This window comes from Vitis riparia, chromosome 10 (assembly GCF_004353265.1).
Source record: "Vitis riparia cultivar Riparia Gloire de Montpellier isolate 1030 chromosome 10, EGFV_Vit.rip_1.0, whole genome shotgun sequence".
NCBI lineage: Eukaryota > Viridiplantae > Streptophyta > Magnoliopsida > Vitales > Vitaceae > Vitis > Vitis riparia.
Window position 1 is genome coordinate 21984757 of NC_048440.1, and position 15027 is coordinate 21999783.

Sequence of the window (15027 nt, forward strand, 5' to 3'; positions counted from 1 at the left end):
CCCAATTCATAAACCTGTTTGTCTTAATTTTTTCAATTTCGAATTTTAGGATTAAACTTGAGTTGAAATCGAAATTTTTTTTTTTAACTTTAACTACTTCCAATTTCATTGAAAATTCAAAAGAATTTTGATTTTACTTCAGAGTCAAAATTGGAAATCCAAATCAACTTCCCTTGTCTAAAACAACTCTTATAGAAGTTGGAAATCCAAAACAATTTTTGAGGTATTGATAAAATTTAATACTTATTATTTAATAATTTAAGTTAACTTAAAATAAAATTATATTTAAATTATTCACTTAAAATTTATTATTTAATTTTTACTTTAAACATTAAATTTTTTTTATAAAATTAGCTTAAAACTTATTTTAAAATAACACATTTACATAGTTATTTTCATAAATTATAATTAGGGTAAAGGGGGTCAAGTAATAGTGGAGATTGTGGAACAATAAAAAAGATTACAGAGGTAATTATGATAAATAAAAGTAAAAAAGATAAAATAAAAATGCGACATGAAAATAAGTTAATTACTTTTACTAATTATTTAAAGTTATTTTTTAATTTAAATTATATGATTAAGTTATTTTACTAAATATACTTAATTTATTTAATTATTTAAATTAAATTATTAAGTCACTTTAAGTTATTAAATCAATTTACTAAATGTCCGCTTATTCTCGTATATTTTCATACTATTTCTCATTTATCATGAATCTACATAAAAAAAATTAATATATTTTTCTTATTTAGAATCATAGATTTTCTAAAATAAATAGCTAATGGTATTACGATAAAATTATAATTTTATTTTGTTTTCTTAAAAATATGTAAACATTTGGATTGAATCGATTTTATTTTCATTCTTTTTGTTGTTTACAAAGTCAAATTAATGATTCCAACTATCTTTCTTTTCCATTCCCTTTTCTATCATTTGTACTCTCTTTCTTCTCATTCCCTTTTCTTAGAAAGTCAAATAAACATGTCATAATAATTTCTTTGGACAATAAGCTTTCAAGTAATGTTAACTAACTAGAACTTATAACTGCCCTTCTAATTATAGGTTAGCCTCTGATGTCTTCTTGTAAGACCAACCCTGGCCTTTAGGAGCCTAGCCCTTTTGGATGAGAAGAAATATAACATTTTCCTCACCCCACTTTCTTGGATGAGTTTGCCTTCAACTATCATTCATGGGTCAGCCAATGACACCAAAATCAACCAATTATGACTAGTTGGAGCTGGCCTAAACCCCTTGGGCCCTAACACTACAACAAACCCAGGTGTCTTTCGACATCACCCAAGTCAGCTGCCTAGCAGTCCACTTGGTCCATTACCTCATCAAAGGAGAGTTTGTTTAGGCTTGATGGGTTGATTGAGAAAATGGACAAGAAATAAATGATTCACTCCATTCAAGCCCTTACTCGAAATTGAAAAAAAAAAATGGGTCCGTTTGTAATTATCTTGAAAATATTTATCAATTTTATAAGAGTTTGTTAATTTTTTTAAAAAAAATGGGCTCAATAAATATTTTATTGAAGCAAGTTATTAAAATTTTTAATGAATTTGGACCCATTAATAATTATTCTTATGGACTGGTAATCCGCGTCACCAAACACCCCTAAATCATAAAAACAGAATTTTAGTAGAATATTCCCTTCATTTTCCCTTGAAGCCCTCACCAAACCATGGGTGGAAAGCCCACCTAATTTTGGGCATCACCAACCTAAAGAAAAAGAGCGATAAAATAGGTGACGACAGAAGAATGATCCCATGCTTTTCCCTCGTCGTGATCCACTGAAACCCACCCAGATCACGAAATCTCAACCGTCCACTTCTCACAATGCATGTCCATCCAATCATATTGACTGAACACGTGTCTTGTAGTGTTTGTAATATTCCCACAATGCCCTCCATCCCTAGGCAACAACCGTTCTGGGCGGAGATTACAAAGACGGCGATGCCCCTCCAGTCTTAATTCTACGACTTAAGAGAGACTTTCTCTGTGAGTGTGAAAATATCAGAGACGCAAGGGCGAACCAGAAGGGTGTCTGCTGAAGATCTACCTATCATGTCGCCTTCGATCGACGCCAACGGCGGTGCCTCCGACGGGAACTCCACCACTGGCCGTTTCGCGGCGGTGTACAGTGAAGTTCAGACGAGCCGCCTCAACCACTCGCTTCCTCTGCCTTCGGTTCTCAAGAGCCCCTTCAAGATCGTCGATGGCCCTCCGAGCTCTGCCGCCGGCAATCCAGGTCATCATCGTCTCTTCGCTGTGTTTTACTATATTGAGATTTATTTTTTTTCTTTTACCAGACGGAGTGTTGAGGTTTTGCGGTGGATGTAGGTGAGATCGCTAAGTTGTTTCCGTATATGTTCGGGCAGCCTTCGGCAATGCTGGTGCCGAGTGAGTCCGCGCTGCCGTCGGATCAGAAGTTGAAGATTGGCGTTGTTCTGTCTGGAGGCCAAGCACCCGGAGGACACAATGTGATCTCTGGAATATTCGGTGAGGATCGATTCGACATATTTGGATCTTGTGTGATTTGGACTCTTGTTTGATGTGGAAATTCGTTGGAATAATGATTTTTCGTTTGTTGTCGGTAGATTATTTGCAGAATCATGTGAAAGGAAGCACACTGTATGGGTTCAAGGGTGGTCCCGCTGGGATCATGAAGTGCAAATATGTTGAACTCGACTCTGAATTTATCTATCCTTATAGAAATCAGGTGAGGCTTTCTTTAGTATAATTTGTAGTTTCTAATGTAAATCAGCTGCTATCAAATATTTTTCAACTATTTTGCTTCTAAATTGAGGTTGACTGAGACTTACTTCTCTATGCATGTTTCTAGTTAAGAATGTAATTAGCTGTTATTAATTCTTTCCACTTTTTTTCTTCTAAATTGAGGTTCACTGAACTTAGTTGTTAATGAATGTGAATATCTATTAAAAATTATGTTTTAAGGCTGGATTGAATTTGTTAGAGTTGTTGATCAGTTTAGAATGCTTGTATGATTTATGCATATGCAAGTGTCAAAATGTATGTTGTAGCCATTGAATGGTTGTGTTATGCATGATTGATCTGAGGTTGATTTGATTTGAAATTTTAGTTCCCTGGAATTAGAAAATCTTGCTTTTTGTTGGTATTTGTTTGTGGATTTTGGGTTTTTATTAGAATTGAAATTCCCAATTACATGCAACTAAACACATCATATAGTGTTGTGGTTAATGGAATTCCATCTGTAAATCCCTTATGCATTTAGAGTTTTCATTTTTGTTTCAACGGTATAGTGCATTCATGCATGTTTTATCTATGTGCTCATGTATGCACACAGGCATGTGATACCACCAATATAGCCTCAACTTGTATTCTTTGTCTTGTTTTATATCAGGGTGGTTTTGATATGATCTGCAGTGGGAGGGACAAGATTGAAACTCCAGAACAGGTGAGATACACACTCAATACATGTATATGGTTCTTGTGGATTTGTTTTTCATCATTTATTTACTGAGTTTTAATGGACATTTCAGTTTAAACAAGCTGAAGAAACAGCTGTGAAGCTTGATTTGGATGGGCTTCTTGTCATTGGTGGAGATGACTCAAACACAAATGCTTGCCTTCTTGCTGAAAACTTTAGGTGTGGTACAGGTCAATTTTGTTGATAAGATAATCAAGTTTCTAAGGGGGAACTTTAGTTGGCAATCAGCTTTGCCCTCTTTTATTTTTTCTTTTTTTCTTTTAATTGAACTTTACTTCTTTTATGCTTTTAATGTTACTGATGGAAGTGTGAATCTTGTTAAATTCAGAAGTCTACTATGTGATCATCAGAATAAGAACTGACTCTTTAGTAATCAGTGATTTGTTTAACTTTATTTGATCTATCGGATAAATCAGGGGTAAAAATATGAAAGCTCGGGTGATTGGATGCCCAAAGACCATTGATGGTGATTTGAAATGCAAGGAGGTTCCCGCAAGTTTTGGATTTGATACTGCATGCAAGGTGATTCTACATATCCATTCAATGTTTACACTTACAAATCTGTGTGTACATCAGATTGTGCACATTTTTTTAAGGATCTGAAGCTAATTATGTACTGAATCCATGTTTTCTGAACATATTCATATCACATTTTATTAAATGTGAATGAGCAAAAGTTTTCCTCATGAATCACTTAAAAACTTGTTAGCTCGACCTTTATGAAGACCTTAATATTATTTGTTGACTTCTTTTAAGGTGTTTAAAATTCAAAAACTCAATAGTGGGAGGACTTTTGCTCTCCAGAATGATGGAACATTCTTATCTTACCCCTAAATCCTAGAGAAGTTCTCATTGAAAATACACGTTCAGGATGCTTTTGAGAATATTATTCATCCAATTTACTTCTATCCTTTAATGATTACTGTTTTAGTGGTTAAAAACTTGTAGTTCCAAAATTAAAATTTTTTTTGCTTTTCAGTAGTGTCCTTTGCAATCTCAGTTTCAAGAGTTTGTGAATTTGAATGAGTTTGCTCTATTATCTTTTCTTCTGTTGTGTTTCTCTTGTTCAGAAAATGGGCCATTTGATTGTATTTTTCATTAACCATTTAGGATTAGGTTCAAATTGATCATCCATGTGACTAATGGTTGAAATGCCTCTTATGGTTGCAGTAGTAAGTTATGCATTGTAAAATAATCAATGGTATGTTGTATTTTTAACCATGCAGATTTATGCAGAAATGATTGGGAATGTCATGACAGATGCTCGCTCAACTGGAAAATACTATCACTGTAAGTATATTGAGGGTCAAAGTCATGAAACCAGGTTCTTTTTTTTTTTTTTTTGATAAATGAGCACAAAATATATTAAAAAAGCCTGGAAGGCCGCAACGCAAACAGGGAGTATATAAAAGCAGCCACAAGGCCAAAAACGCAAAAACAGAACAACCTCACCAGCCCATAGGGAGCCGCTAACCACTCCAAGAAGTCTAAAAGCGAAGAGGACTCCTCTCCCATATACACCTTAGCCCAACTCCACAAACTACATACAAAAGAATTCTTGAGTGTCTGAATAGCTAAAGAGCCCCCTCTAAAAGCTAACCTATTTCTTTCCTTCCAAACTGTCCAAAAAATACACAACGGAATGGAATTCCAAAACTTTTTCCTCTTTTTACCCACAAAAGGGCCCCTCCAACAAAATAGCACCTCTTTGACTGTCTCTGAGAACACCCATTGAACCCCAAATAAGGCAAAGACAATCTCTCAAAGGACCTTGACCACTGTACAGTGTAAAAGAATGTGATTTACATTTTTCTCTTCACAACCACACAAAAAACAACGATTAGGAAGCTGCTACCCTCGCTTTTGCAACCTATCCAATGTGAGGATTTTTTCTCAAGTAGCCTCCCATGCAAAGAAAGCAACTTTGGTTGGAACCTTATCCACCCAAATGTTCTTTTTCGGAAAGACGAGGGGATTGGGGGCTGCCCGCATATTATAAGCCTCCCGAATCCGAAAAATATCAAGACCCCCCCCCCCCCCCCCCCCCCTTTCCATAACACTGAGTCCACCTCTGAGGAAATCCTGAAGTCCCTTAGCAAAAGAAGCACCTCTTCTATTAACACCAGCTCCCAGTCATTAGAATCTCTAGACAATTTGAGGTTTCACCCTCCTTGACCAAGGCTTGGGTCCCACACTTCATTGACCATTACGTTTCTACAGACCGCTATGGCATAAAGCTAGGGAAAATTTTGGGACAACGTTGCGTTGCCGCACCAATGGTTAGTCCAAACCTTAACCTTAGTCCCCCTCCCCATCCTGAACTCCATGTTATCCCAACACCAACTTGTCTCCTTCAATATCTCCTTCCAAACTCCCACTCCAAAAGTACCACGAGCTTCATTAGTTCTCCAACCACATCCCTGTAGGTCATACTTCACCTCGATCACCTTCTTCCAAAATACATCTTTTTCAAAGGCAATTCTCCAAATCCACTTGCCCAGTAAAGCCTTGTTCAATAACACAATCTTCCTAATGTCAAGACCCCCCTTCTCCTTTTGAGTGCACACCACCCCCCAATTGATTAAGTGGACTTTCCTTTCCAGGCTTCCCCCTCTCCAAAGAAAATCTCTTTGTAATTTTTCAAGTCTTTTTACCACTAACTTAGGCATTCTGAAAATGGACAATTGGTAGATGGGAATGCTGGCCAATGTACTTTTAATGAGGGTAATTCTCCCGCCCTTAGACAAATAATGCATTTTCCAAAGAGCTAATCTTCTCCTCATTCTTTCCTCCACCCCATCCCACATAGACAAGGCATTGTGACAGGCTCCAAGGGGCAGCCCCAAATATTTGACAGGAAGACTCCCCACTCTACACCCTAACTCCACAGCCATTTCCTCAATATCTTCAATCTCCCCAACAAGAATTAGTTCACTCTTGGCCAAATTAATCCTAAGACCAGAAGCCCGCCTCAAACCACGCCAAAATCCAGCCAAGATGAGTTAGATGCTCCTTCCTAGCTTCACAGAAGATAATTGTGTCATCAACAAAAAGCAGGTGGGACACATTCATCTCGATGCCCCCTCTCCCTCTAAGTCTGCAACCAGAAATGAAGTCCCCCTCCACAGCCCTTCTAATGAGAGCACTCAGCACTTCCATGCCCAAAACAAAAAGGTAAGGAGAAATGGGATCTCCTTGACGCAGGCCCTTAGAGTTGGAAAAGAGCCTACTGGCACCCCGTTGATAAGAACAGAAAATTTTACAGTTGAGAGGCACCATCAAATCCATTCCCTCCAACGAGACCCAAAGCCCATCTTATGCAAAACCTTCATGAGGAAGTTCCAATTAATACTATTGTAGGCTTTCTCAATATCCAGTTTGCAAACCAGCCCCTTCTCTTTCCGCTTCTGCCAATAATCGACCACCTCATTAGCTATAAGAGAGACGTCCAGAATCTGTCTTCCACTCACAAACGCATTTTGATCCGTCGAGACTACCTTATCTAACACCTTCTTCAGCCTATTGGCCAACACTTTGGTCAAAAGCTTGTACAGCCCCCCTAAAAGGTTGATGGGTTGAAACTCTTCGATATCCTCAGCCCCACCTTTTTTTGGAATAAGGACCAAGAAGGTAGTATTCAGGCTTTTGGCAAAAGATTTCTGATCATAAAATTCCTTAAACAGCTCTACTACCTCCTCCTTTACAAAATCCCAACAAGATAGCCAAAAAGCCACTGTAAACCCATCCGGGCTTGGAGCCTTGTCATCGTTCATTTCCATCAGAGCTGAGAAAATTTCTTCCTCAGTAAAGGGCGCCTCCAGAGCTTCAGCTTCACTGTGGTTTAGACTTTGGAGGTGCAGCCCCTCAATGCCAGCTCTCCAACCTGGTTCTTCCAAGAGCTGGTGTTGAAAAGCATCCACAATCCCCTCCCTCACCTCCTACTCCTCAACCAACTCCACCCCATTGATCTTAATTTTGTCCAAAAAGTTGTTTCTCCAATGGGCATTGGTCATCCGGTGGAAAAACCCTGTGTTCTTATCCCCTTCCCTTAGCCACAACTCCTTAGACAATTGTCTCCAATGGGTTTCTTCCAAGAGTACCCGCTTTTTGAAGGTTTCCTTAGCTTCATTTTTCAATTTTGTTTCTCTTTCTGACAGGCCCCTATCACATTCCACCCTATCCCAAAAATAAACTTGCTGAAGAGCTGAGCTTTTATTCACTTCCATCCTACCAAACACAGCCCTATTCCAAGCTTTAATTTTCTCCTTCAACACCTTCATCTTAGTAGCCAGTCTAATGCTAGCCCTCCCTCCCTCCCTCCCCACTCCCTGCCACCAATCCCGAAGGAGATCCTTAAAACCATCGACCTTAAGCCACATGTTTTCAAACCTGAATGGAGAGGGTCCTCGACTCAGCCCGCCACTCTTCAACAGAATGGGGAAGTGATCTGAGGTAGGCTTGGGAAGCCTACTTTGGACAACCCCCCTAAAAAAGTCGAGCCAACTCTGAGTCACCAAGAAACGATCCAGTCTAGCCCAGGACTGATTGTTCCTACCCCCACTCCAGGAGAACACACCCCCTTGCAGAGGGAGATCTAGAAGTTCTAGATCATCAACCACCTGAGCAAACCTTCTCATTGCTCCATTTAAGCTACCCTGACTACTCTTATCCCTTTGGGAGAGGGTGACATTAAAGTCACCCCCTAAATACCAGGGATCATCCCATATGCCCCTTATAGCCCCTAACTCCTCCCATATAGCCTCCCTTTGCTTCTTGGTGAACAGCCCGTAGACTCCAGTGAAAATCCAAACAAGCCCATCTTCAACATTCTTGAGCCTACAAGAAACAGAAAATTGATCCACCTCCATCTCCAACAATTCTAGAGACCTTTTGTCCCAACATATCAAAATCCCACCCGCAAGGCCTTGAGCACCCATAGCTCCCCAATCAAGAAACCTCCCAGATCCCAAACTCCTCACCACCCCTCTAACATTGTCTGAATTTTCGTCTCCTGGATACAAAACAAATCCACCCTCTGACTTCTGATCATGGCCTTGATCACCTTTCTTTTAGAGCTATCATTAGCTCCATGCACATTCCAGCTCAACAACCTTAACTTCATTAGACAACTGAAATCTGGCACCCTCTTCCTTGCATTGTACCTTTTTGTTTCCTCCCTCCTTCATAATTGATGGAGCATTCAAGTCTCTTCAATTCCCTTTCAAATTTTGATTTTTCCAGAAGAGTTTTACTGTGAACTCTCTCCCTTCTTTTTCTGATTTTGACCATAAACTCCAAAATATCCTTCTCCAATCCCTCTGTCAAAAACCCCAAAAACTTGCTAAACCTCGCCAGATCGCTTTCCTCCCTACTAACCTCCTCCTAACCACTGACTTCAGGTGGCATGGCACTAGCTAAGCAAAGCTCCTCTTCACTAGCTTCCATATTACCATTGTTAACTTCCATTAACTCCCATCGAGTCCCAGTCTCCATCACTGAAGACTCCCTACCAATAACCATGCGGCCCAAAGATTCCCTCTGGAATTCATCCAATTCAGCCCCAGAACGGTCGTGATACTCCCCCAATGGAGTCTGACCAAAAAAAGAAGAGGGGGGGAGAGGAAAAAACATAAACCGGCGTTCTATAAGATTTAGAGGTGTTCCCATACCTCGAAACTTTCTCCATTAGAGCACAATTGGTCTTTAAATTCTCCTCTAAACAGTGCTCCTTGGCCGAAGGTCTCCACAAGCCATCGAACACCCAGAAGGAAGAAATGGAGTGGTCTGGGCCCCCCCAGACGACTTGGGCCCGAAAAATTAAAAGGGCAGGCCTCCCCCAGCTAAGGGTAGGGTCGGGCCTTGGCAAACCAGCCCAGGCCTAGCAAGCACCATATCCTTAGCCTGCCCAGAATTCTTAAAAGACGGCTGCCCAAAATAAGGCGGCCCAAACTCGCAGGGATAGGCCTCAAGCAGAGCAAGCCCAAAGGCCACAAAGGGTTTAGCACCCCGCGGCGACGGAGGCCCATCCGAGCCTTGGGGCTCGACCGATGGAGAGCCCCAACCAAGATCCACGGCCTGACCCGACCCACAAGTCTGCCCTCTTGTCCCATCAGCAGACCGCAGTAGGTCCTCGAGACTCGGGTCACCGTCCTCCCCCCTCATGCGCTCAACCGCGCGTGCACTAGCCTCACCCCCAACCTCGCCTTCAGAACCGACGATGTTTCCGCTCTTACTTGCCATCGCCATTCTCAGGACAGGCCTGATCTCCCACCAGAGAGTAACCTCGTAACATACATCCTCAGCCCAAACCTCCACCACGTTGGGATGATTCTCGCCGTTGAGCTTCACCAGGATCCTTGTCCACTACAGGTCCTCCAACTTCTCCGTTTGGGAGTCGACTACGAGAAAGCCCCCGCACGCCTCCCCTATTCTTCTCAGAATGTCCCGATCCCATAGGGACACAGGTAGTCCCACAATGTGCACCCAAGCCTCACTCCTTTTTTCTCCCTCCATCAGGCATCCCATCTCTGGCCTCCATTTCTCCAAGCGAAGGAGAGACCCCCCAATCGAGATACCCCTAATTTTTAGGGCTTTCTCTGCTTCAGCCAAGAACTCAAATTCGAATAAAACTTTGCCCCTTTCCAATTTCGCTAGCCCTAAATTACTCTTCAAACTCCAAAATTTCGCCAAATAAGTCCTCCAGCCTCTTAGGTCATCCCCTCTCCCAGAGCTAGGGTTCCAAATCCCCACCAAGCAGTGAGCCAGCTTCTCCAAGTTTCGGCTCAACTCCTTCTTACTTAACTCCACCCTAACCGCTACTTTTTCTCTTCCTTTTGGCTGCTTTGCCACTTCCGCATAGGTTTTCCCCAGGCAGGGATTCAGCAGCAGCACATCTTCTTTCTGGCATCCCTCTTCTCCGACAGTGAAACCCAGTCGCCGTAGCATCTCCACCATTAAAACCCATCCACCCTTATCTTCTCTTCCTTTTGGAATAAAGATGCAGAATCTTTTATTTTCCAGGTCCGCAACCTCTAATCGGAGAAAACACCCCCCCTTATTTTGATCCCGCACCAGAGAGTAGGTCCTCCCACTTTCCCTCCACTTTCTTTCCTATATACCAGATCCCGCGACCTTAATGCAAGTCACCAGACCATCGAGGAAGAACCCAATGCTCTTCGGTCCCAGCCTTATCCACGAGGAGATCCTTCCTTTCCTTTCCACAATTGTAGCTTGCACCTTACCTTTCTGCTCCACCACCTTGACATCAAAACACTTCGACTCCACTCCAAAACTTCCCTTTCTGGCCCTGCTCCTAACCCCCACGAAGCCATCACCTTCTGTGCCCTCACTTGCTCCGCCCTCTAACCCTTCTTTCGCTCGCCGCGCGCCTCACTCCCCTCCAGCGCTCTCACGCTCTCTCACTCTAGCCCTCTCTCTCTCTCTCTCTCTCTCTCTCTCTCTCTCTCTTCCATTTAAGTTGTCATGAAACCAGGTTCTTTACCTCTGCATTTTGTTCAAATGACTCATTTTGAATTTATTACTTATTGAAATGTAATTAGTTCCATGTAGATTATTCCAAGAATAGACAAATTTTAGGAGAAGCATTTGCTAGATACAAATCATTTTTACAAATATTGAATCTAGTATTAATCAGGTTGTTTGCCCACTTTTCCAAGTCTGACCTAAGCCACTTGCTTCAAAATGTTATGTAAAAAAATGAGCCAAATTGATTTTAGGCTGCTTTACACTATGCTACTTATTTCCATCACCTGCATGTGCAGGATATCTAACTTCTCAGTACTTTTTATCTACTCTGAGTTTCAATTTTTATCAATTTAGTAAAGTTCTGTATGCAATGGCCCAACTTATGGATCCTCTTTCACTACTCCGTTTATGGGCGATATTTTCAATTGATCACACCCATCATATCTTTTCTTTTATGGTTGAGTCTCCTACCATTGCCCATCCTTGTCCTTGCAGTAACTTCCTCGGCAATGTCATTCCTTTTCTCTCAGCACTTGTCTACTTTGTTGCAAATCATCAAACTGTTTCAATCTTTTCTTTTTTTTTCATCTTCTATCCTGGTGGTACTATAACTGCCTTCGCATAGATCCATTCTTTTAATTGTCATGACCTTTTTATTTCACTGTATTGGCATGGAATGTCTTGACTGTTTAACATCCAATAATACAAAGCAAGGTTGACATTGCAAGTGTGAGACAAAGATTCCCTTCAATTTATACAATTTGCAGTCCAGTTATATGCTTAGCACAGCATAAAAATTAATGAATCGTTTATATTTCCCCTTTTTAAATGGAACTTCTCAATGATTTCAATTCTTTTATGCTCCAATTTACATTTCCTTATTTGTTTTATTTCCTTTCTTTTATATGATTGTAAGTGGTATTTGTATGTTTGTTTGCATCAGTTGTACGACTTATGGGGCGTGCAGCCTCACACATTACATTGGAGTGTGCTTTGCAAACTCATCCAAACATTACAATTATTGGTGAAGAGGTATCTCCATACATTAGTTTTGTTCTCTTCCAATTACTTGTGTGCTTTAGTTGCATGTTTTCAGAAGAAGGTGCATTTTCACTGGTGATTTGGACTTCATATTTGCAACTATTACAATATGTTTACTACTTAAATTTCGCTGCAGGTTGCTGCTAAGAAGCTGACCCTGAAAAATGTTACAGACTACATTGTTGATGTTGTCTGCAAACGTGCAGAACTTGGTTACAACTATGGTGTTATACTTATTCCAGAAGGCCTTATTGATTTCATACCTGAGGTATAATATTGACTATAAGACTTATTTATTTAACCCTTTTTTTTGTCCTCTTGTGAATGGGTATCCTTTTAAGCAAACTTGTCTTGCTTTTTTTCAAGTTTATATATATATATATTCATTGTGTGCATTGACATTCATTACTTTTTCTGATAATTGTGATTATTGACATATATTTTTTTGTTGATTGTACCATTTCATTTGAGGTGCAGCATCTTATTGCAGAATTGAATGAAATTCTGGCTCATGAAATCGTAGACGACACTGGCCTCTGGAAAAAGAAACTTACAAATCAGTCTCTGCAACTGTTTGAATTTCTACCTCCAGCAATTCAGGAACAATTGATGCTTGAAAGAGATCCACATGGGAATGTCCAGGTGTTTATCTTATATGCTAGTATATGTGTGTATTTGAACTTTACTTGTTTGTAATTCTGATAGATCTTTGGTTATTGATAATCTGTTTTTATACCTTAGGTTGCAAAAATAGAAACAGAGAAAATGCTTATACAAATGGTTGAAACCGAGTTAGAGAAGAGGAAGAGTGAGGGCACATACAAATACAAAGGTCACTTTAAAGGGCAGTCCCACTTCTTCGGGTATGTACCATCTTTTGATGAAAAAGGATATAGCTATTTTGAGTCACATATTTCAATTACAAGTAATGACATGATATTCTTACTCAAATTGTTGAACCTACCCCCACAACAATTTATGTTAGTTATGACACTATGTTTTGTTTCTGGCATCCCTGATGTGCAGATATGAAGGGAGGTGTGGTTTTCCAACTAACTTCGATGCTGCCTACTGCTATGCATTGGGTTTTGCTGCTGGAGCTCTCCTTCACTGTGGGAAAACTGGGCTGATATCATCGGTTGGTTCTTCATTCCACTTAATCATTTTTGTACTTTTTGATCAGTCTTCCTTTTTTTTCATTTTTCTAATATCTCATTCTGCTTATAGAGTTCAAACTCTTGTTATTCTATCCAAGGTTATAGCAGTTAATAACTGAACAAACTTTTTGTAATTGTTTCTCATCATGTCTTCAGGTTGGGAATCTGGCTGCTCCAGTTGACGAATGGACTGTTGGTGGAACTGCCTTGACTTCATTAATGGATGTGGAGAGGAGACATGGTATGATAGCCTCTCTCTTTTTCCCATCTCACTTTGCAGATGTGATTCCTATTATGGAAAACTTCTTTTCTCCTTTGGAGGCTATAGTCTGGCACTTTATACAGTACATAATACAGTCATCCATCTTGTCTGTAAAAAACTAAAAATTAATTGTATGTGAGAGCTGAGCATTTTGGATATGGTAACATTAAGAGACTTTAGTGACTTAAATTTTAAAATATGTAGGATATTGCCTTGTAGCATTTATCTGGGGGTTCTCATCTCAGTTCATCGTTTCCATTATTTAGTACATCAGCTAACCTTTCCATCCCTTTCTGAATTCTAAAACTGCTTGCAGGTAAGTTCAAGCCTGTGATCAAGAAGGCGATGGTTGAACTTGATGGTAAGAAGTATTTCTATGCATGCTTGTCGTTTTGTCTCCATTTGTATTAACTCGTATAATTGCTTCTAGTCCTAGGAACATGCAGCAAATAGTCATTTGCTATTACCCCATATTCATTTGTTTCACTTGTGAATGGTTGTCGCCCCAGCCAAATATGACTAAGCATCAAGATTTTGAATTTTCAGGGGCTCCATTCAAAAAATTTGCATCTATGCGGGATGAGTGGGCTCTCAAGAATCAATACATCAGTCCTGGTAAGCTACCGCTCTTTCTACTGCAGGCCCTTCTCCACTCTAATGAACTTTCATCAGTGACTGATTGAATTTGCCTTTTAGAGGACAAGATGAATGCCAAACTGAAACTTTGAAAGCTTAGTAAAAATTTCAATTTCTGCTTGGAGACGATCTTTTCTACTAACACAACACTCTTGTTGATTTGATTGCAGGTCCCATTCAATTTAATGGTCCTGCATCCAATGACGTAAATCACACTCTTCTTCTGGAACTCGGAGCCCATGCCTAAACATATCGTTTTGCTCCCACATGGATGCGAGCCAATATTTCCTAGGGAGTGGCTAAAGGCTCGATTGTGCATCCTGTGGGCTCTTTTTTTGTTATTTAGTTAGACTCTTTGACATTTGCCTTAAGTTTTGTTTGAGGATGATACTTTGAAACCCAGCCCAGCACATTTAGCAGGACTCAGACACTTTGAAGGTTTTCATCCTCTGTTTCGCCATAAGTCTCTCACCTCAATGCAGTGAAAATCTTGTAGCCCCAAGTCCTGTTTTCTTCTGCCCTGTTCGGCGTGATAAGCTGCTGTTCACTCAAAACTGTCCCTCAGACCATTCCTTCCCACGAGGGGGGAAAGGTAAAAAGCCTGTGGCAGATGTTTTGAAGCTGCAGTGGTCATATGTTGCACTAAAAGGGATAGAGAGATGTCTGCAAGTTGAATTATTTCTGGAAATAAAAAAATTGCTCGTGTCAGCCAGAAATGCGGGGCTGCAAAAGCATTGCAAATATTTTGATTATTATTGTCATTATTGAAAAATAATCCCGGAGAAAATGGATATCCATGCTATAATTGGAACTTAGGAAATAGTGCATGCACAGTATGTTGCTCGTGAAGGCAAGTCAGAACTCCTAAATTTAAGTTTTCATCGGAATAAGAACTTAAAAGGAGAACAGCTATTCATAAACTGTAGCTAGAGCTCAGGAATCTGCTTTTGTCCTTATTTTTTAAAACATTTCTT

The 15027-nt window shown here is 40.2% G+C and overlaps 1 protein-coding gene across 2 annotated transcripts; it reads left to right on the top strand.

Moving 5' to 3' along the window:
- The first annotated feature begins 1984 nt into the window (after positions 1–1984).
- LOC117923545 (pyrophosphate--fructose 6-phosphate 1-phosphotransferase subunit beta) lies at positions 1985–14796 on the top strand. Of its 2 annotated transcripts, XM_034841888.1 has the most exons (17): positions 1985–2251; positions 2344–2502; positions 2601–2722; positions 3386–3439; positions 3525–3631; positions 3889–3994; positions 4699–4762; positions 11901–11989; positions 12135–12266; positions 12470–12640; positions 12740–12861; positions 13025–13136; positions 13312–13396; positions 13734–13778; positions 13964–14032; positions 14224–14323; positions 14363–14796. In XM_034841888.1, the coding sequence occupies exons 1-16, from the start codon at positions 2068–2070 to the stop codon at positions 14298–14300; spliced, it is 1698 nt and encodes a 565-aa protein (XP_034697779.1). In that variant the 5' UTR covers positions 1985–2067; the 3' UTR covers positions 14301–14323; positions 14363–14796. The 2 variants fall into 2 exon arrangements, with proteins under 2 accessions (XP_034697779.1, XP_034697777.1); XM_034841886.1 differs by having other exon boundaries at positions 1986–2251; positions 14224–14796.
- Positions 14797–15027: the final 231 nt, after the last annotated feature.

What these genes read in the sequence shown, in the direction of transcription:
- LOC117923545 (XM_034841888.1), top strand. Translation starts at nt 2,068, where the DNA reads ATGTCGCCTTCGATCGACGCCAACGGCGGTGCCTCCGACGGGAACTCC. An exon ending in AACTGGAAAATACTATCACT is followed by an intron (nt 4,763 to 11,900) that starts GTAAGTATATTG and finishes TGTTTGCATCAG; the next exon opens with TTGTACGACTTATGGGGCGT. An exon ending in GGCGATGGTTGAACTTGATG is followed by an intron (nt 13,779 to 13,963) that starts GTAAGAAGTATT and finishes TTGAATTTTCAG; the next exon opens with GGGCTCCATTCAAAAAATTT.